Raw genomic sequence first — 20,964 nt, 5'->3', positions numbered from 1 at the left:
CTTTTCTGGTTGCCATCACCTCTGCGTGCAGGGTGAGTGAGGTACAAGCTGTCTTCCAAGCCTCCCTTTCTGGCTGTCCATCCAGACAAGGTCGTCTTTAGAATTAGACCTGCCTTTCTTCCCAAGGTGGTTACTTTTTTCCACATTGGCCAAACCATTACTTTGCCCACCTTCTTTCCGCCTCCGCATCCTTCGAAAGAGGAAGAGAGGCTCCACCGTCTGGATCCAAAACGTGCACTTTCTTCCTACTTGGATCACACCAAACCATTCTGGGTGGACGACCAGCTCTTTGTTGGTTATGTGGGTGCTAAGAAAGGTTGGGTTGTGCACAAACGGACCATCTCCAGGTGGGTCGTTCTGTGCAAGCCTGCTATTCTTTGGCTAAGAAGGAGCCTCCAGTGGGGCTGTGTGCCCATTCGACCAGGGCGACGGCAGCTACTATGACTTTGGAATGAGGAGTCCCCCTAAATGATATCTGTCAGGCAGCTACGTGGGCATCGCTGCACATGTTTATGAGACAGTACTGCCTAGACAGCCAAGTCCAGAGAGACGACTTCTTTGGCCGTTCTGTTCTCCAGGACTTTCTGGTGTGAACTTAGTTCCCAGACCCACCTCCGGGGCTGGAATTGCTGAGTTATCTATTCTAAGGTAAGGAATCTATAACTGTTTCTTTCAGATGAACAAGTTACTTACCTTCGGTAACGATATATCTGTAAGAAACATAGGTTAGTTATAGATTCCTTACCGCCCCACCCATCCTCCCCGTTCTGCGAACTGACTTCTAGGGTTAAGGACATCCTGTCAGGGCACTAGTTTTGGGCACCTGTGGTCAGTGTCTTGCATCACTCTGCGCTTCTGGCGTGGAAATTCGTGTACAGAACTGACGTCAGCTTGCCAGGGCGGTGTCTATGTAGCTATCGCAACGTCATCTCAGGGACCACGATGCCGACGACAGATGCTGAGTTGACCGACGCCACCTTCCGATGCGCAGGGGTACTGCTGACGAAAAACTTTCCGGATCCAGTCTGGGGATAATTCTAAGGTAAGGAATCTATAACTAACCTATGTTTCTTACAGATATATCGTTACCAAAGGTAAGTAACTTGTTCGACAACATGTTACTTTAATTTCGACTTGGACATCAAGTCGGGCTTAGTGTAAATAGTTGTTTGATACCTTGAAATGCCAACTTTCTTAGTGCCATTCAGATGTTAGCACAGCTGAGGCGTCAGTGAGTAACTCTGTACTTGCCAATGGGGCTACCAGTATCTCCCCCAGTAAAAACAATGATTGTGGGTTGTTACTGCCAGAAGATGTTAAACACATTTTCTACTTTTTAATATGCTGCACCCGCCTTAGAATTCCATAGGACTGCTGTAGGGTTGACTTATACATTATTACGGGGGCTTTGGGGCGTTGCCAGTGCTTCAGACAGCAAATTCAAGTTAGCAATTTCAAACTGCTCTGGTACTTTGCAGTGACAGTTTGGGAGACATATTATATCTTGTCATACTCTGGGTGGAACAACCAGTGCTGCAGTCCATGAGTGACACTTAAGTTACAGGCCCTAGGTACCCCTGGTATCATGTACTAAGGACTTACTTGAAATTTAAGCTATGCTAATGGGATATAAGCCAATCAATCATGTACCTTTTTAAGGGTCTGAGCACATGCACAGAGTTCTGATGAGCAAGGCTTGTAGCAATTCCGAGCCATTAAACTAGATCCTAGTAGTGAAAATGTGGACAAAAAGTGGGATGAAACCTGCAAAAAGTACCAAAGAGAATTCCAAGTATATCGTCAAGTATATATTGTTTCCGTCTTAAATATCCCAGTCACTTCATGTGGCCTTCAACCAATATATCTGACCAGTTTCCAACAAAAATGATTCTTTGTGTAATCATAACAGAAACAGAGAGTACTCCGAAACTAACAATCCCGGCGTGGATTTCTCTAGGGTCCTGATGAAGTCAATGGTAGATTTACCTTGAGACGAAACACGTGTTGGCTACTATTTCATGTTGGATATATGTGAAGACCGAAAATGAAGTGGAAACAATTACTACAACGTCTGGTGGACATTTGAATTTTGGACACTGATTTGGTGCTCAGGATATTATTGATTTGTTTTGAGAGGCAATTTTCCTTGGACACCATTTAGGAATAAATAATCTGGGATATTGAAATACGCGATTGTGCACAGATTTTACCCTGCCACTTGTTTGCTTGCATCTAGGGATTATTTATTTGCACCTAAATTAAAAAAAACAAAAATGACTTTGATAGGTTTACTCTTCAAAGTATGGGGATACTTATGCACTAATTTCAGTTTGTTTCTTTAACAGTCAATATTGAAGAAAAAAAAGTTGTTTAATTTGGTAAAATGAAAGAAAATGCTTCCAGATTGGATTGACAGACTATAAAGTTACATTTTAAAAGGAGATTTCTCTTGATCTCTGCTTTTTGCAGAAATAAAATTAATGTTCATTAATTCAGCAGATAAACTGGATTTCATATAACATTTTTTTCAAGTCTGAAACAAAAGTCATGGTCAGACCCAAAGAGTTTGAATATTGCTATGGCACATTTGTGTACAAATCCTAGGTATGGAAAGGCATATGAAAAGAATTTGTATTTTATAGCTTGACCATTTCATGATAGAAAATCGTAGTATCTCTTCTCTTAGTTGGTCACCACCACACGGGGTTTGAAATCGGTTTTGTGTATTCATATTCAAACTGCCCATAAAGACCATTGATTTATTCCTCATGCTTGAAGAAATTGTTTATCCAAGCAGATTTGAACCTTTGGCTCTGATTTCCCTGAAAAGGTGGTCCTTAAGAATATTCCACTTAATCCTAATAACTGTTGTAGGAAGCTGGACTTCTTTGCAGATGCCCCCATACTTTTTGCCCCCATTTGAATGAATGAATATGAATGAATATAAATGTTGTAGAGCGCGAACTTAGCCCAGGGGCATCAAGGCGCTACGGAAAGAGATCAAGGTAAGAGATGTCCAGGGATTTCAGGGCTTAGATGTTAGGACAAGTGAATAGCCAGGTCTTCAAGGCTTTGCGGAATAGGGAGTGAGTTTCCAGAGTGGCATTTGGGGAGGGAAGTGAATTCCATAAATTGGCCCCTATCAGCGAGAAAGCCCTGTCCCCCCACCTAGCTTTCCTGACCCTGTGAACAGTTACCAGGTTCTTGCTTGCAGATCTCAAGCCCTTGCCGGGAAGGTATCTTTGTAACATTTTGTTAATGCCTTTTGACCCCTTGTTGTGGACAGCTTTGTGGACCAGGCATAAGGCTTTGAACACAATTCTACTCCCCAACGGGAGCCAGTGCAAGCTTCTGATGGTAGCTGAGACTAAATGGAATTTGGGGAGACCCATCACCAGCCTAGCGGCAGCATTCTGCACCAATTGGAGTCGATGTAGAAGCCCCTTGTTTATCCCTAAATAAAGGGCATTGCGGTAGTCTAATCTAGACACCACAAGGGCCACCACTGCCTATTTCCGTGATGAGAGGGAGAGAAAATGGAAGATCTTCCTGAAAGTCCGTATCATCCCAAAACAAGTAGAGACAGTTCTATTTATTTGTGAGCCCAGGGAAAGGGAGGAATCAACAATGATGCCTAGATTCTTAGCACTGAGACAGGGGCAAGGACAAGACCCAAGAGTTTCAGGCCACCAGGCCTCCTACCAGATATCCAACTTGTCTCCAAAGATGAGGACCTCCTTTTTGTCCCCATTGAGTCTTAAGAAGTTCTTAACCATCCATGAGGCCACCGCCCGCATGCAGTTTTTAAAATTTACTGCAGAAGCTGAGACACTATCAGTGATGGAAATCATGATTTGCATGTCATCAGTGTAGGATAACACTTCTAGGCCAAAGGACCTTACCACGGTGGCGAGCGGATCTACATAGATATTAAAAAGGGTGGGACTCAATGAGGATCCCTGGGGGACTCCACAAAACAGTTGTTATGGGGCAGAAAGAAACTGGCCCATCTTAACTTTTTGTGACCGGTTCAGAAGGAACGATGAAAGCAGGTTAAGTGCGGATTCCTCTATCCCTATTTCCCGGAGCCTGCCAACCAGTCTATGGGGAGAAATCGTATTGAAGGCTGCTGTGAGGTCCAGGAGGATCAGTAAGGTGGTATGACCAGCATCAACCTGTTGTCGAATGTTGTTAAAGACAACGGTTAAGGCTTTCTCGGTACTGTGTTCACTCCTGAACCCATGCTGCGAGCCATCGAGCAGTTGGTATTCCTCCAAGTAAGAACTGAGATGGCAGTTAAGATGTTTTTCCAGGATTTTAGCTGTAACAGGGAAATAGGTCGATAGTTTTTTAATTCTGTCGGGTCCATCGAGGCCTTCTTTAAGAGAGGTTTTACCACCGCCATTTTCCATGTGGTGGGGAATTGGCCAGAGGAGATGACGGTATTAAGGATGGCGGTCAGAGGTGGTACAATGGCCTCCCTTCCTAACTTCAGGATCTTAAGAGGACAGGGTTCCAGGGGGAACCAGATCTAATCCCACCTAACAACAAGTCAGTATCCTCTTGGAGAATAGGAGGAAAGGAGCGCAAGCGGCAATCCTTCAGCGGTCCAACCAGAGAATCCAGAAGAGGATCAGAATTATTTACCGCAGAGTTTAAATTCTCCAAGGAATTGTGGCATAGAAAAAACCTGCCATTTTATCACAAAGGTCCTGAGAGACCTTGGTGTTGACATTGGTCATGGGAGCTAAAAGAGAATTAATAGTAATGAAGAGTTCCCTAGGGGGGATCCATGACCTCTAGCCTAGGATCATTTGAAAAAATCCCATCCAAAATATGTCCTGCCGTATGCGTAGGACTCTTCACTAGCTGAGGGAAACCACAGGATTCCATAACTTCCAGGAAGGCCTGCGTTTCAGGCAGAGGGTTTTCTCCAAGTGGAAATTGAAGTCACCCAGAAACCTAACCTTGGAGCTAACTAGATAGGGCTCTATTCGGCTACTGAAGCTCTGGGGGAACTGAGCTCTTGGTCCAGGAGGCCGGTAGGTAACCACTCCAATGAAACTTTCAGTAGGTAGCACCTTCAAAGAGAAATAAAGGGCCTGATAGGGATCTCAGGGAAAAGTGAGGGCCTCAGTAAAACAGGAGTAGGTGTCTTTATACATTACTCCTAATCCCCCACCCAACTTCCCTTCCCTATCGAGTCTAGCAAAAAGATACCCACAGGGAGTGGCTTCCACTAAGTCAGGACCTGAACAGTCTCTGGCCCAGGTTTCAGTGATGAAGACCCAATCCGGTTTACGAAGGGACACAAAGTCGTTAAATTCCGTAGAATGTTTGATCAGGGATCTGGCATTAAGGAGGTATCCCATTAAAGAGTGTTTCAGAGGCACGGGACTGGGCTGACAGCTATCCTCAAAGGGATAGTGGGCTGCACCCACCAAGAAAGATTCCTCACAATTGGCTCATTTAAACCTCTGACCAGAACCCGGAGCCTCAAGGTTCATAGGACAACAGAGCCCCTGATCCTGTGATTGAAGCTCCAGGAGCTGTTCCCTGGAGTAGACATGGGGCTTACCAGGGTTTGGGGATGATTGACCAGGGTCTCTGGTGCAGACGGGCTTGCCTTTGGCGCGCATCTACTGCGCGTCCGGCCCAGCATGCTGCCTAAATAGCTGGGACCGGTAAAGGACTATAACACCGCCCGTAGTGCTGTGACAGGAAATGCAGGGGAGGAGCCCAAGTAAACCACTCACTTCCCTCCACTCAATCGGCAAGCCTTGGTGGACCGGGGAAGGAGCGAGAGACCCTCTACTGACCCCTAAGAAATGCACAGAAGAATAAAGTTCCCAAGTAAAATAAGGTGAAAGTGAAGTAAAAACAATTTTCGTTTTTCTTTTAAAAAAGATTAATTCCCCCAAGCAACACAATACAAATTATAAAATCCCAGTAAAGTTAAGCACTGGTTGAAACATAAAATGCATAAGCAGCAAACCATGTGGCACCTCTAACTACGGTGATCTGCTTTCCGCTGCGCAACCAGCCCAGCAGGCTTCCTAAATAGCTGGGACCGGGAAAAGACTAGAACGCCGCCCGTAGTGCTGTGACAGGAAATGCAGGGGAGGAGCCCAAGTAAACAACTCACTTCCCTCCACTCAATCGGCAAGCCATGGTGGACTGGGGAAGGAGCGAGAGACCCTCTACTGACCCCAAAGAAATGTACAGAAGAATAAAGTTCCCCAGTAAAATAAGGTGAAAGTGAAGTAAAAGCAATTTTCGTTTTTCTTTAAAAAGAGACTAATTCCCCCAAGCAACACAATACAAATTATAAAATCCCAGTAAAGGTAAGCACTGGTTAAAACATAAAATCCATAAGCAGCAAACCGCGTGGCACCTCTAACTACGGTGATCTGCTTTCCGCGAACTATAGATGCTGGTTTTCGACTCGGTCAGTGTCCTGAAGCCTGCTAACTAGTCTCCAGTGCCAGTGTTCTTTCCCTAAAACAAAACACATGTTGAATTGTAACCCAGTTGTCAAGAACTTAAGCACCCCTGTAAATCCCTGGTAAATGGTGCCTGTGGTACCCAGGGCATGGGTACTAAAAGAGGGTCCCCATGGGCTTCAGCATGTATTATGCCACCAAAGGGACTCCCACAAAAACTGCATGCAGACTGCCACTATAGGATGCGAGAAAGGGCGCAAGCCCTTCTGAAAACACATTGCACACACCCTGTGTGCAATGCCCACACACTGCATATATTATATGTAAGCCCACACACTGCATATATTATATGTAAGTCACCCCTACAGCATGCCTTAAGAGCCATAAGGCAAGAGGCATTGTAATACATGTGAGAGCATATCTGCATGAGCAGTTATGCCCCTGTGATGCCTAGTTCTATTACTAGAGCATTGCCAGTCATCAGGCAGCCATGTCAAACGTATGTACTGGGCACTGGTCATTATGCCCCCAGAAAACCTGCTGGTCCTCTTGTTTGCTGGCTGACTGGTATCGTCCAGCCTGCCATCACAGGCAAGTGTCTAACCCCTTGTAGGTGAGAGCCCGCGCTGTCAGAGGCCAGACAAAATGCCTGCTCCAGAGGAAGGTGTTTTTACCTTCTCCAGCGAGATGGCTAGTGAAATCAGCATATCTAGGACAGAGGCTTTAAAGCATCTGCCACCTTACATATGCAACTAGTGTTTCCCCCTCAGACCTGAGGTAAGCCATCCCATGACCTGAGGCCCATTTGGCACAAGAGCAAGCGGGAAGATGCAATAGTAGGCGTGTTGCACTTTAAGGCTGGCAGGCCCATAAGGTGGGCCACCTGAAATGAACAGGCAAGAAAGGGTTTCATCATTTTGAATTTGGTGATAAAAGGAACTCTGGGGCATGATTATGACCACTCTCTTCAGGAAGTGATCAAATATGGAGTGTAGTCACTGAGGGTTAAGAAGCCCATTTGCTACTACCCTACACTCCCCTAAACACCCCTAAATTCAGTTATTTAGGGGTCTCCCTGACACCGGGAACTCAGATTTGTCTCCTGGGAACCAAAGGAAGGACAAAGAAGAGCCGAGGTCATGAGAGCAGAGGTTCTACACTGAAATTGGCACCAAACCCTGCCTGGCTGCTTGCACCATGACCGTTGCAAAGACCGACTTGTCCAGAACCCGAACAGCCTCCCCAAACCCTTGGAGGACTGTTCTCACCTTCAGCAACCAAGCAGCATCTCCCTTGGGGTGGGCGAGCAATCCCCCTGCTGGCACAAACTGCATCGACTCGGTACTTCGTCTTGCTGGCTATAGGCCCAACAGAGAGAGCATCTCACTAGGAGGGTGTTGTGAGTCCAGGAGGTCTGCCCCGTCGCTCTCACCAAGTCTTGAGCTGCTGAACCCTCCAGGAGCCTCTCAGCACTAATATTCTGTGTACTGGAGCCCTTGCAACTACCAAGGCTTGTTGCATGTCCGGTCACCCCCAACCTGTCGTTGATGGACTTCAAAATCCACAAGGTCTTCATCGAGAGTGGCCCTGCTGTCCTGTTTTCTCTCCCTCTCCAGGTTCGCAAAGCCAAGTGAGAGCCTTTAACTACAGCGACCTGCCTGACAAAACACCTCTGCATCCGAGCCTCCCAACCGTGTCTACGTAAACTGACTTTGTCCCTGTGCTCCAGAGACCCTCACGAGCCGAGCCCCCTCTTTGTAGTCTGCCAGACATGTCTCCAAGTCCCCATTTGCAGCTTTTCTTTTGCAGGTACTTCTCCATAGACTTTACCGCATAGCACTGGAAGCTACCAACGCTCCAAGCATCTCTGCACCCAGCAACACCAGAGCAGGTAAAACCGAACTGCTGGTGGTTTCTTGGGTCTTGTCCCCTTAGTACCTTAAGTCCTAGAAGGCATCCTCCAAAAATGTTTGCGAGTATAGCTGTGCAGTGTATGTTTCTCCCAAATGATAAAATTACAGCGTTCGAGGCTCATACCTCAAAACCGTTTTCTGACTATATTTTCTATAGCTACAAAAATCTAAGTCTGAAAGTACGTACCTGATTCCTATGATCTTGGTTTCTAAAACTATATAAAAATCTTTATTTTTCTATATCGGTCTCGGATTTCCTTCTTGAGTATGTGACTCATTTACTCTCTGTGTGTACAACAAATGCTTCACTACCCTCTGATAGGCCTAAGATGTTCGACCTCACTACCACAAACAGAGCATTTGGTATTATTAATTTAAACCAATAAGGGTGGTCTTCACTTTTTGCATGGTGTGCCTTTACATTGGCACAACCACATACGCCCACCTTCCTAAAACTGTAATCACTGCTAAATTCAAAAGAAAGTGCAGCTGGGTTTGCCCTAGAGCTTTTTGATTTTATCTTGAAAGTGCTAAGTCACAGTCACAACAGATCAGTTTTATGTTAATTTCTTGGTGAAAAGCCAGGAAAAAAATATCAAATTCTGAATGGATACTTTTTTCTTGAAGGTTTCAAAGAAGCTGGTCAGTTTAAAACCCTAATACCGCCATCCCTACCCACTACTGGTTTAAGTAAATAACAGCTAGGCTGTTCTGACAAGAAGAGACTCTAAGGTCTTGGTCTGCTCTTTTCTGCAGTAGCTTCTGATTTTTTGCCACCTCATCCTGTGAAAAAGATCAGCCTTGTTTGTATTGCTCATTTTTGGTGGATCTCCATATGCATTACAGAAATGGAAGGTTTGAAGAAGCAAGCCTGATGTTATGTCTTTACTTCTGGCTTAAAAATGTAAATAAGTATGTTTTCTATTTGGTGTTCTCTGGGATGGGAAACCGCCCATAAAACTGTGTGTTGAGCAATGTTAGTGTGTGAGACTAAAGCCCTGTTACTCCCATCAAAATGCATGCGCATGAACCCCTGAGTAATGCCAGAGCGCTTTGGTCTCTATGTAGAAGAGAGCTCCTGCAGTTCCTTCACCATGAATTTTCGCTACCTTCTTCAGAAAAAAAGTAAAAATGCTTCCGATGAATATATTCCCTTCCTAGTTATCTTTACTGACGCAGCTTGATATTTTTCATGTGGACTCCTCAAGATCATGGATCTACCAAGCGGTTTTGAAATATTGTATCAGTATTTGTACATGCATTGCTCACTGCATCTTCCTTCTTGCATTTCCTCTTCTATGTATGACCTGACTGCTGTATGTATAGCTCTCTGAAGGTCATGTTTCGCTCTATAAACTCCGCAAATAAAATATGCTCTCAAATATTTGTGTTGTCCACTAAAGCAATCATTTAAGTTCTCTCAGTCCAAAGTTGCCCATACTGCTGCTGTTTTGGCTAATACAAAAGGAATTAAGATACTGTTTATATCTATAGGCCTTTCATAAGTTGTAGCTACTGCTTTTCCCATTCCAGAGACTTATATGGTCTCATTCATTGTAAGTGGAGAAGGGTTTATGGTCATGGAGTAGTCGAGCTATTCAGGTGAGTATTTCTATATTCCATTCTAGTGTTTTTATGGATGTTTTCTTTGAAACCTAAAGAGCGGTAGCACAACAACTTTGTCTTATGGAGATGCATGCGGACTAGGCAGGATAAGCTGCAAATGAAATTCTATGGGTTATATTGATGCAATTATGCTAGATGTTTCTTGTGGATAAAACATTTTTATATTATTTGCCTTGGTTTTCACCAAAATGCTCTATTTTACATTTGTCTTTTTTACATGTTCTAACTTAGCGGATTTTATATTACATTGTATGTTTTTGTGTACTTTTATATATTTATATTTTAATATATGTATGATCCATTGTTCTTTTATGGTTGATTAGGAGTTGCTGATCACGTTGAACATGAAACATTGTAGGTCTAACCCGTCTAGAACCTTTGTAATTAATTATTTCTCAAAGACACCCATTTGGATCATTTTTTGTGTGGTTCGGGCAAATAGACACAAGCCCTGCAAAGTTAAATGACTGGCCCTTAACTTTTTTCAGGTCACTTAAGAGAAGCCCCTTCTCCACTCTTGATGCATTCACCACCGATGCCGTCTTTCCAGGGTCTGGTTCACCAGTCGCCACCTCAGCAAAACTTGCAGACGAAAAAGCAGGTAAATGGATTGTAGTCAAGTTTGTGAACTGAACAAAAGAAATGACATATTGTATTGTAAATTTGTGTTTCACATTCCATTCTATCAGTCTTAACTGTCCTAGGATAGGGAAGACTGTGCGAATTCCCTTTGCCACAACAGTGAAGCCTGACTGATTTCTTAACAGGGTAATGCTTTTCTTGAGTTTCAATCGTGATTAACACTGTGTGCTGGCAGTCAGGTTTTTTAACTATGTCGTTTGATTTCTCTTTCCTTTACCTGTACTAAACATGGGAGTGCTACAACTTATCTTACTGCTGCCCATAAGGAGTAATATTTACCATATAGAATAAACCATTCTATTTAATTGTTGTGGAGTGTTTTACTAATTTTTTTTACATGGAATGTTTATAGACACAACAGAAATTTTCTGGCATGAAAACTGCTACAATTAAATCTTTTTTGACAAAGAGTACAAAACTTATCTTTTATTTGCAGTTTGTATATAAATAGGTTTTAAATTAACATCATTCCAAAGGCACTTATTTCTTTTCTCTGGTAGCCCAATCTCATCATGTCCACTGTAAATCAATCCCAGGAATACACATGCAAGCAAAATACCTGGGGTCTAATTGCAGTCTTGAGTGTTATTTAATACTAAGCCGTAACAAAACATGCTAAATAAGTTTTATTTTGAGCAACTAAAAGTTTGCATTATTTTTTTGCATAAATCGTTACCCACCACTAAATATGTTCATTCACACAAGTAAACCACTTAAATTAACATTCATTGCCATTGGTTTTATTGTGGTTTGAATATTCCAGTTAAATTCTGGATCAGTCTCTAGCATAAACAAATCCATTATCATGTAAATACATATGAAAATCCTGTTTCACACAGTCTCTTATTTACTGTAGCTGCATCCTCATGTTAATTATATATGCTATTTTCCACGGGTGGCATCATCATTAAAAAACAATCTGACTACCTTTGTTTCGTTTCACGCGAATGAAGAAATCCTGGCTTACCCTACCTATCACTCTTTCCAAGACACTTATAGGTTCACTGCTTTTATAAATTAACTGTTGGCATTTAAATTCTTCCCCAACGTATGGTGTCCACATTTCAGGAAGGATTTTTTTGTTTATTAATAACTTTGTTCATTCACCTCCGCTCTTTCCTGGAAAGTTTCAGGGTAATCTGTCAAGCAGGGTCTATGAAAAGGGGTCGGCAAAACACGTTTTCCACATTGAATTTTCCATAGGAAACTTAGACACAGCTACAGCCAAAACAGATGAATTAAATTACTTCAAATTTGTCTGAAAGCTAGATATTGGTCCAGGAAGTGTCTTTTTGTGATTTGGCATAAATCCGTTTAGTAGTTCTTGAGAAATTAAGGTCCAGTATACATCCAGCTTGCGGAGGATTCGCGTACCCAACAGATCTTAAGATAAGATGTGATTGGCCACCATCACATCAACAAATATATGATGGCGGCCATTTTAGCACTCGGGTACTCTGTCCTGAAAAAAGGTTTTTAAAAAAATCTTTTTTTTTTTTTTTTTCTTCTTTCTGTCCTCATACTCAACCCATTAGGAACCACCCAGGGTTTGGAGAGAAGAAAAAGAATAACACCGCCTCAGTACACTGGATTTGTAAACTTTATCTTCAGACAAGCTTACCGGTGCTTCTCTTACTCAAACAATGGCCAAAGGCAATATCCACTATGGGGCCCATTGCTCAGCCTTAGAGGCGGTGGCAACTCATCCATGACCTGCATTTAAGGGAGAGAGGATCTGTCTAGGAGAAAGGGCTATGTAATCCTTGGACAGGGGGGGGGAAAAAAAAAAACCCTATCTCCATTTCATAAGTTTCCAAAATTCTTGCTTCTTCTTGCTTCTTCTTACTTCCTGGTCTTATAAGGTCCATCTTGGATATCCTTAGGAGAGAAACCTGCCAGTCTTGGAATTCCGGAGGTTTAGGATCTTTCCATTTGATACAAATCTCTCTTCTTGCTATTAGGATGGAGTAAAATAGCAGATTCCTAGGTGGACCAACCAGGTTGGGTATTAACCCAAAGAAAATCAAAGGTAAGTCAAAAGTAATAGGTATCCCTAAAGAACTGAACAGCATTTTCCCCACTTGGTACCAGAAGCACGACAAGAGAGGGCAAGTCAAAAACATGTGGACGTCTGAAGCAGCCTCTTCTCCGCATCTTGCACAGCAAACGGGAGGACCTTCTGCGAATTTAGTTAGCCTCTGTGGTGAAAAGTAGGCTCTATGTATCGTGAAGATGTGATTCCTTCTTAACCAAGCAGCTTTTACAATATCCCACAGTGTCTTACAGGAATTAAGCCATAACAGTTCAAGGTCAACCTGTGGGATACAGCTATTCCACAGTGAAGATGGTAGTTTAAAGTCTCCATCCATCTCGTCTAGGATAGTACGGTACCAGAATCCAACCTCTTTTCTAAATGGGGGTTTCTGCATGGCCTGTGTCTCCAACTGTGTAACCTTGCCTAAGATGTATTTACTTCTAATAACATAATTTGAGGCGGCCCAGCTAGAAAGTTGGAGATATTTGAACCTAGAGAGAGAAGAACCTGTATTCTCCCGGAGGACCTCCCAAGGAATCAGTGAGCCTTCCACAAAAAGTTCACCCCAGCTCACTATGCCTGCCGCCCTCAACGGTAAGGACAAACTATCTTTTAGGCACTCTGGTGTCCCTGGAGAGTCCCAGATTGGAGCTAAACTGGAAAAATACCCCATCTTCATTGCGGCACGCAGTTTGACCCAAGTTTTTAGCAAACCCCATAATACCTTTAATCTAACTTTTTTTTTAAAACTTGGGATCTCCATATTTAAGAAGTAAGCCATCTTCGGGAAGGCCACTCCCTCTTAGCATGGACAGGAACATCAATCCCATACCGCTACTTATTGGCCTCTTTAGTAGCATCCGCGAGTGGGCAAATTGAAAGGCCCAAGCATATATTTGCAGGTCTGGAGCAGCCAGGCCGCCCTTCTCTCTGCATCTTCTTATTTTCTTCCAGGCGATCCTAGAGCCCCGAGAAGCCCAGATAAAAGTATTAAGTTCACTCTGTATTTTTGCTAGAAGAGAACTCTAAAAAAATAAGGGGACGGAATCAAAGAGAAAAGTGAACTTTGGCAAGATTGACATTTTGATCAGATTGACCCGGCCCAGCATAGACAGAGGCAGGTTGGCCCAGTTTTTCAATAATTTCCGAATTTCTTTTATGATTAATGATAAATTGTGGGAGGGGATCTTGTCAATTTCATGGAGGATGTGGATACCAAGATATCTTATAACAGTTTTAAGAGGAGGAAGGTGAGAATCTACGTACATATTCCAGGCCATAATTTCGGTCTTCGATGTATTGATCTTGTAGCCTGAAACCAATCCAAATTTCTGGGCAAGCTCGATGACAGCTGGAAACGCCATATTCAAATCTGCTGTAAAGATAAGAATGTCATCGGCATATAGTGCCACTTTCCTTTCCCACTCTCCATATTTAAATGGAGACACCCTGGTATCATCTCGCAACATCTGTGCGAAAGGCTCAATATATAAGTTAAATAATAGAGGGGAAAGAGGGCAACCCTGACGCGTGCCCCTTGTTATCACAAGGGATTCTGTGAGGGAGCCATTAACCAGAATATTGGCCGATGGATTACAGTATATGAGAGAGATGGCTCGTCTAAATTTGTCACCTACTCTGAATTTGGCCAGGACCTCCGACATAAACAGCCAGTTAACCCTGTCGAAGGCCTTCTCCGCATCCAGTGTCATCCCTGCCAATGGGAGAGACCATGTTGAAGCCATGTCAATGGCTCCAATGAAATCATAGGTTAAATCTGACAGGTGACGGCCCTTAACAAAACCCTTCTGGTCTAGATGTAATAATTCACCTGCGACTACTCCAAACCTACTGGCCATAATGGATACGAAGATCTTATAATCTGCGTTCAAAATTGAAATTGGCCTATAAGATTCGCAATTTGTGGCCGATTTCCCTGGCTTCAATATCAATGAAATTGTTGCATTATTCCAAGAGGGCGGAGGAGGAATGCCTTCTTGTAAGATTTCATTAAACAAGATAGTCAGAAATGGAGCAATCTCTTTAGCCAAGCATCTATATATTTCCGAAGGTAGGCCATCCGGCCCCACTGCTTTCCCCTTTTTTGAACCCATTATAGCCCTAAATACCTCATCATAGGTGATTGGTATATCTAATTTCGTTTGTTGGTCTGGGTTTAACTCAGGAAGATTTATACTATTTAGCAAAAACTGAACTTTAGCAGGGTCAGAATTCCCCTCTTCCCTGTATAGATCCGAGAAGAAGGAATAGAATTGTGTTTTAATATCCTCATCAGAGGTATACGATACCCCGCACTTAGTAACTGAGCTGATGTAATTCCTTGCCCGGTCCGATCTAATTTTCCAGGCAAGAAGTTTCCCAGCACCTTCACCATACTCAAAGTGGGTGATCTTACTAGCTTCCCATCTTTGCAATAATCTAGAATTGAGAACAGACTCTAGGTCCCCCTTCAGGGACCGTAGAGTCTCTTGAGCACCCTCAATACTGTCTCGGTTGCCCAAATCGATTTCTACTTGGATTGCTTTGATCTTACTCTCAATGTCTGAAATGTCCGCCTTATATCTCTTTGACCTATAGGAGGAGATACTTGTCATATGTCCCCTCAAATAGGCTTCAAGAGCCTCCCATATAGATACCGTTGAGGCAGAATGGGCATTTCTAACTAAAAATAGTTCAGTTTCTTCTTGAAGGTCCACTATTACCTCTTCCAGCATAAGGAGGGCACGGTCCATTGACCACGTCCTCGCTACAGGGGGTGCCGGTTTGTTAATAATTAGGCTAACCGCAGAACGGTCCGAGAGGTGGGACGGAAGATAAGAAATATCCCCTACCCAACATTTTATTGATTGACTCACTAGAATAAAGTCAATCCTAGATTTATGTCTATATTTGTAGTTGCAAAACGAGTACTCTCGTTTAGGGCCTGACTTTATCCTCCATATATCTAGATAACCCAGTTGTTTCATTAAAGCAATGAGACATGTTCTAGTTTTATGGGATGTAGGTGCCCGATACTGTGAGGTTTTATCTAACAGGGGATTCAATATCATGTTAAAATCCCCTGCCGAAATAACTGGGCTAGAAAACGCTATTAAAGCAGATGTCATGCTGTTAAGGGGTAAAGGGTCGTCCTGATTTGGGCCATAATAACCTGCGATTGTTATCCTTACATCCTTTAATTGAAACTCTGCTATGGCCCATCTACCCCCTGAGTCCACAACTTTAGAAAGAAGTATTGCATGACCAAAATAGCCACACCCCTGGTGTTAACAGATTGAGTGGTGCAAACGGCGAAATCCAACCACCCCAACCTCTTAACCAAGACAGATAATTCTGGCTCGGTTAAATGCGTCTTTTGCAGTATAATGATCCGCGCACTACTGTCACGTAAATATTGAGAGATCCGATGCCTCCTAGGAATAGTGCGCAGGCCATTAACGTTCCAGGAGAGAATGTCTAAACTATTCATATCGCCGAGTCATCCTCATCATGCAAAGAGATCCTCTTAAGAAAGGACCCCACATACCACTTATAGCAAATCTATCACCAGAAAAAAAAACAAAATGGGCTATAAGAAAGAGAATGAGGACTTTTTTTCCCCCAGTGCAACACCCCCCCCCCCCCCGTGCCCTATTCCCAACCCTACCCTCTCCTCCCCTGGCCACCCACCCTCTTTGCCACCCGTGGAAACCCTTGCCCCAAAAATCTGGACCTAGTCCAGAATTCGACACCTTAACTGCATAGTGCCAAGCACTCGACTGTATTGAGCTACGTGCCTGTACAAATTTTTTTATTTTTTTTTGCTTATTTTTTTTTTTGTCATCCAGAGAGCAAAGAAGGTAAAGGAATAAACTTTTTTTTATTTGAGTTATCTTCCCCTAAGTTGTTGTAGAAGCACATCTGCTGCCTCCACAGATCTTAAATTGTGCATTTTATTGTTATACATCACTCTTAAGGCAGCGGGAAACTTCAACTGGGCTACTGCACCCAGTTTACGGAAATCTTCCAATCTTTTACCTAGCTCCCATTGTCTTTCAAGAGTAATTTTTGAGAGGTCTGATCTAATCTGGAAAGTGAAGCCTTTAGCTGAAAGTGACTTCTGTTTAAGAGCCAGGGTTAGTAATTTCTCCTTGAGGGTGTATGTCATGAAATTAATTAAAATTTTCCTGGGCTTCTGTCTTTGCGGGGATTTGCGAAATGGTTCTCTATGGATCCTTTGTATATCCTGCAGTAATTCCACTTCCAATATATCTGGACCCAAAGCTTCTTTTAGGAGGGAAACAATAAACTGCTTGATATCGCCCCCTTCTCTATCCTCCGGAACATTAAGAAGTCGGAGGTTGTTCCTCCTACTGTTGTTTTCCAGGGTCTCCATTCTCTCAGCTAGGATAGCTTCACTAGTTTTTAAGGACTTTATTTCATCCTCAGCTTGTTGAAGACTCGAAGTAAGATTAGTGACATTACTTTCTAATGCGACTGTTCTAGTATTTAGAAGATCAATTGTTGTCTCTAAAGATTCACAAAAACTCCTAATCTCCAGCTGATTAGCGGTCGAAGCCTGAAACCCTAATTTGATGTCTTGAGAGAGTGCTCTTAACATTTGCATCTGGCCACCTTAGTGCCGCTGGTGGTGTCTGGTTGGTGTTGCCTTGGACCTTGCCCTGCACTCAGCTTAAGTCCTGGAAATTGGTCTCGTAAGTCGCTGTACTGTACCTGAATGCCGTACTTGTTTTTCTCCCAGAGGATAATATAGTAGCTTCTGAAAAATGCAGTGTAGTCGACTTTTTAAGTGCAAAAGTATTTCTATTGAAAATCGTGCTTACCTGATCGTGTTGATGCTGGTGGCTAAATATATATATATATATATATATATATATGTAAAGATACGCGTGATTTTTCTAAATTTGTGTGGATCTCCTTATTAAGCCATGCACATCATTTATTGACTATTGTGTGTATTTGCAGATGCCTAACACTCCTCTCTGATAAGCCTAAGGCTGCTCGACCACACTACCCCCTAGAAGAGCACCTTGGGATTGCTAGAGCAAGCCCCTGTCCACTCATGAGGGAACCCATGGACTCCTTGCACGGTATCCTGTTTTGATGTATCGTATAAGGAGCCAGCTTCCTACACTAAAGTTTAACCAACAAAACTGGACTGGTCCTAAAGGGATTGTTAGTTTATTACCTGGTGACGTCCTGCAACCACACCATATAATGAACCCCATTTCCTCACAATGATGCATCACTTCTGTATTGGGGTGACCTCGTGGCAGAGGTATAGATCAAAGGTCTCTGGTGTCCAAGAGGGCCCCAGTTCCATATCAACCTACAGGAGCTGATGGCCATTCACTTGGCGTTGAAAGCCTTCCTTCTATCATCAAAGTGAGGCTGGTCCAGATGCTTAAGCACAACACTAGCACCATGTGGCATTGCAACAAGCAGTGTAGAGTGGAGTCCTGGGACCCATGCCAGAATTCTCTACGCTTCTGGAATTGGCTGAGCCATCAAGGGATTTTCCTGGTGGTGAACCACCTGGATAGATATATCTGAAAGAAACACGTTAGTTAGATTCCTCACCTTAGAATATCCCCAGGCGTCAGACTGGATCCGGAAGATTTTTCGTCAGCAATACCCCTTGCGCGTCGCTAGGCGTCGTCTGCGGCTCCGCGTCCGTCGTCGGCGTCGTGCGCCGGGATGACGTCGTCGGAGTACTTAGACGCCGCCCTCGCGCGCTGACGTCAGTTCTTCTTTTTTCCGCGCCAGTAAGCGCAGATCCGGGAGAGCTACCCCTTTTAGTCTTTTTTGACTAAATCTTTTTGATCATTTTTGATCCTTGTCTGTCGACATCTGGTGCCGGTAGGATGCCTGGGTTCAAGGCTTGTGAAGATTGTCATCGACTGATGTCGGTGACCGATCACCACCGCCGGTGCCTCTACTGCTTAGGCCTCGACCACGACGCGGAGTCGTGCAACGACTGTCAGGCCCTGACTTCGAAGGCTAGGCGGGAGCGGTCCCGCAAGCTTCTGGAGCTTCGCCACTCGGCTCCGCGTCGTGCGCGATCCCGGTCCAGGAGGAGGTCCAAGGATCGCTCGCGGAGCCCTAGCCGACGCCACCATCGCTCGTCGGGCTCCAAGTCGTCGGGTAAGTCTAAACACTCTAAGAAGTCGAAGCGGCGACATCGCTCTTCGGACTCCCCTCGCCGGTCGCGTGACTCGGCCGAGGGTCCAAGTGGTTCCACCCCCGCGGCTCCGGCGGAGCCGCAGGTGCCGCGTCCGCCCCCATACCTTCCGGTCCCTGGGGCTGACGCGGCGCCGGCGGAGATCAGTGCCTTCCTCTCGGCCATGAGGAGCCTGGCCCCGCCGTCGACGCCCGCTGGCGCGCCTTCGGGCCCCGCGGACTCGACTGGGCGACCTCGCGTGCCGGCGGCTCCGGCCCCGGCGCCGTCGACGACTCCGGTCTCGACGCCGCAGGTCCCCACGGGGCCCTTGCCTGGGCCCCAGTCGACGCCGGTTGACCTTGTCACTCCTCCACCGGCGCCGACGCCTGAACCACCGACGCCGTCACCGGCGCCGCCGACGCCTGTGACGCCGACGCCCCGGTTTAGCCCTCATCCGGACCCGACGCCGGCACGGCGTCCGCCGACGCCGCATCCGACGCCGCTTGAGACCTACCATCTCTACAGTCCGGTTCCGATCATTCCTCCTGTTTATCAGGAATCGGAAGAAGGGGGCGACTGGGAGGGGTTCGAGGACCCTCTGGCTGTTCAGTCACAGCTTTCTCAGGACTGGGCAGATGAACTGGGGGAGGCCAGCGGCCTGGACACCTCGCCAGACGCTGGATTCACTTCTCCTCCGACCGTGGCTTCGGAGGAGGGTGCAGCATTTTCTGTGGTGCTGCGCAAGGCGGCTGAGGCCCTTGGGCTCGAGTTGCCTGCCGTGGCTGTGAGGACCAACATCCTCACTGAGGTGCTTCAAACCTCAGCAAGCTCCACTGAGCCTCTGCTGCCGTTCAACGAGGCCCTCACTGACGTTCTGCAGGGCACCTGGTCCAAGCCCTCCACAGTTCCTCCTGTGGATAGGAACGTTGCCAGGCGCCACCGCCCTGCTCCGGGCGACCCCAGTTTCCTGTCCCAACACCCCACCCCCGAGAGTCTGGTTATCCAGGCCTCTACTTCCCAGTCCTCCTTCCCGACCGCTCCGCCGGACCGGGATTCCAAGAGACTCGAGCAGTTTGGCAAGAAACTGTTCTCGTCCCTTAGTTTGGGCCTGCGGTCCTTAAATACCGCCTGTCTCTTGGACCGTTATTCCCATTCCCTGTGGGATACGGTGGAGGACGTGCTGCCCCTGTGTCCGGAGGAGGTCCGGACGCGGCTTACCCAGGCTTTGGCCGATGGGAGGGATGCAGCACGGCACGCCATAAGATGTGGGCTTGACACCACGGACTCGCTAGGTCGGGCGATTTCCACCACGGTGGCGCTCCGCCGCCACGCCTGGATGCGGTCCACGTCATTTTCCGGGGATGTCCAGAACACCCTCATGGACATGCCCTTTGATGGCACTCGCCTGTTTGGTGAGAAGGCGGACAGTGCGCTGAACCGTTTTAAGGACTCCCGGGCTACGGCCAAGTCCTTGGGCCTCTCGGCTCCGCGGGCGCACACCTCCGCTTTTCGCCCCTTTCGTGGCCAAGGAAGGGGCGCCTCCTCACGTCCGCAAAGCCACCAGCCGCAGAACCAACCTGCGCGCGGTCGCGGACGTGGCTTCCGCCGTGGCGGAAATGGAGGACGACGTGGTCAGCCCACATCCACCCCGGCAGCATCCGCCTCAAAGCCTTCCTAGTCCGAGCTTTCAGGCCCATACCACGCCAGTGGGCGGCAGAGTTCGCCATCACCTGCTCCACTGGCGGTCCATAACATCGGACAGGTGGGTGCTGCAAATCGTCCGAGGGGGCTACTCCCTCCCCTTCGAGACGACCCCTCCAGCCATGCCACCACAGCACCACCGTATCTCGGGGGATCATTTGGATCTTCTCCGCGAGGAAGTTTCGGCTCTCTTGGCCAAGAGGGCCGTGGAGCGCGTTCCGAGTCCAGAAGTAGGTCGTGGTTGTTATTCCCACTACTTTCTGGTTCCCAAGAAGGGCAAGGGGGGCCTGCGCCCTATCTTGGACCTCCGGAACGTCAATGCCTTCCTCCGAAAGGAAAGGTTCAAGATGCTAACGTTGGCTCAGGTCTTAGCTGCCCTAGACCCTGGAGACTGGATGGTAGCGTTGGACTTGCAGGACGCGT

General features: G+C 45.8%; 1 protein-coding gene across 8 annotated transcripts in view; it reads left to right on the top strand.

The window, feature by feature from the left end:
- BRD4 (bromodomain containing 4) overlaps nucleotides 1–20,964 on the top strand; it is a 1,415,251-nt gene that overhangs the window by 1,258,009 nt on the left and 136,278 nt on the right. For all 8 annotated transcript variants that reach the window (XM_085654329.1, XM_085654330.1, XM_085654326.1 and 5 more), the window contains one exon: nucleotides 10,471–10,583. In XM_085654329.1, the coding sequence (XP_085510455.1) occupies nucleotides 10,471–10,583 (113 nt within the window). The remainder of the gene's footprint in view (nucleotides 1–10,470; nucleotides 10,584–20,964) is intronic.

This window comes from Triturus cristatus, chromosome 4_1 (assembly GCF_964204655.1).
Source record: "Triturus cristatus chromosome 4_1, aTriCri1.1, whole genome shotgun sequence".
Classification (NCBI taxonomy): Eukaryota; Metazoa; Chordata; class Amphibia; order Caudata; family Salamandridae; genus Triturus; species Triturus cristatus.
This window is presented reverse-complemented; position numbering and strand designations above follow the sequence as displayed.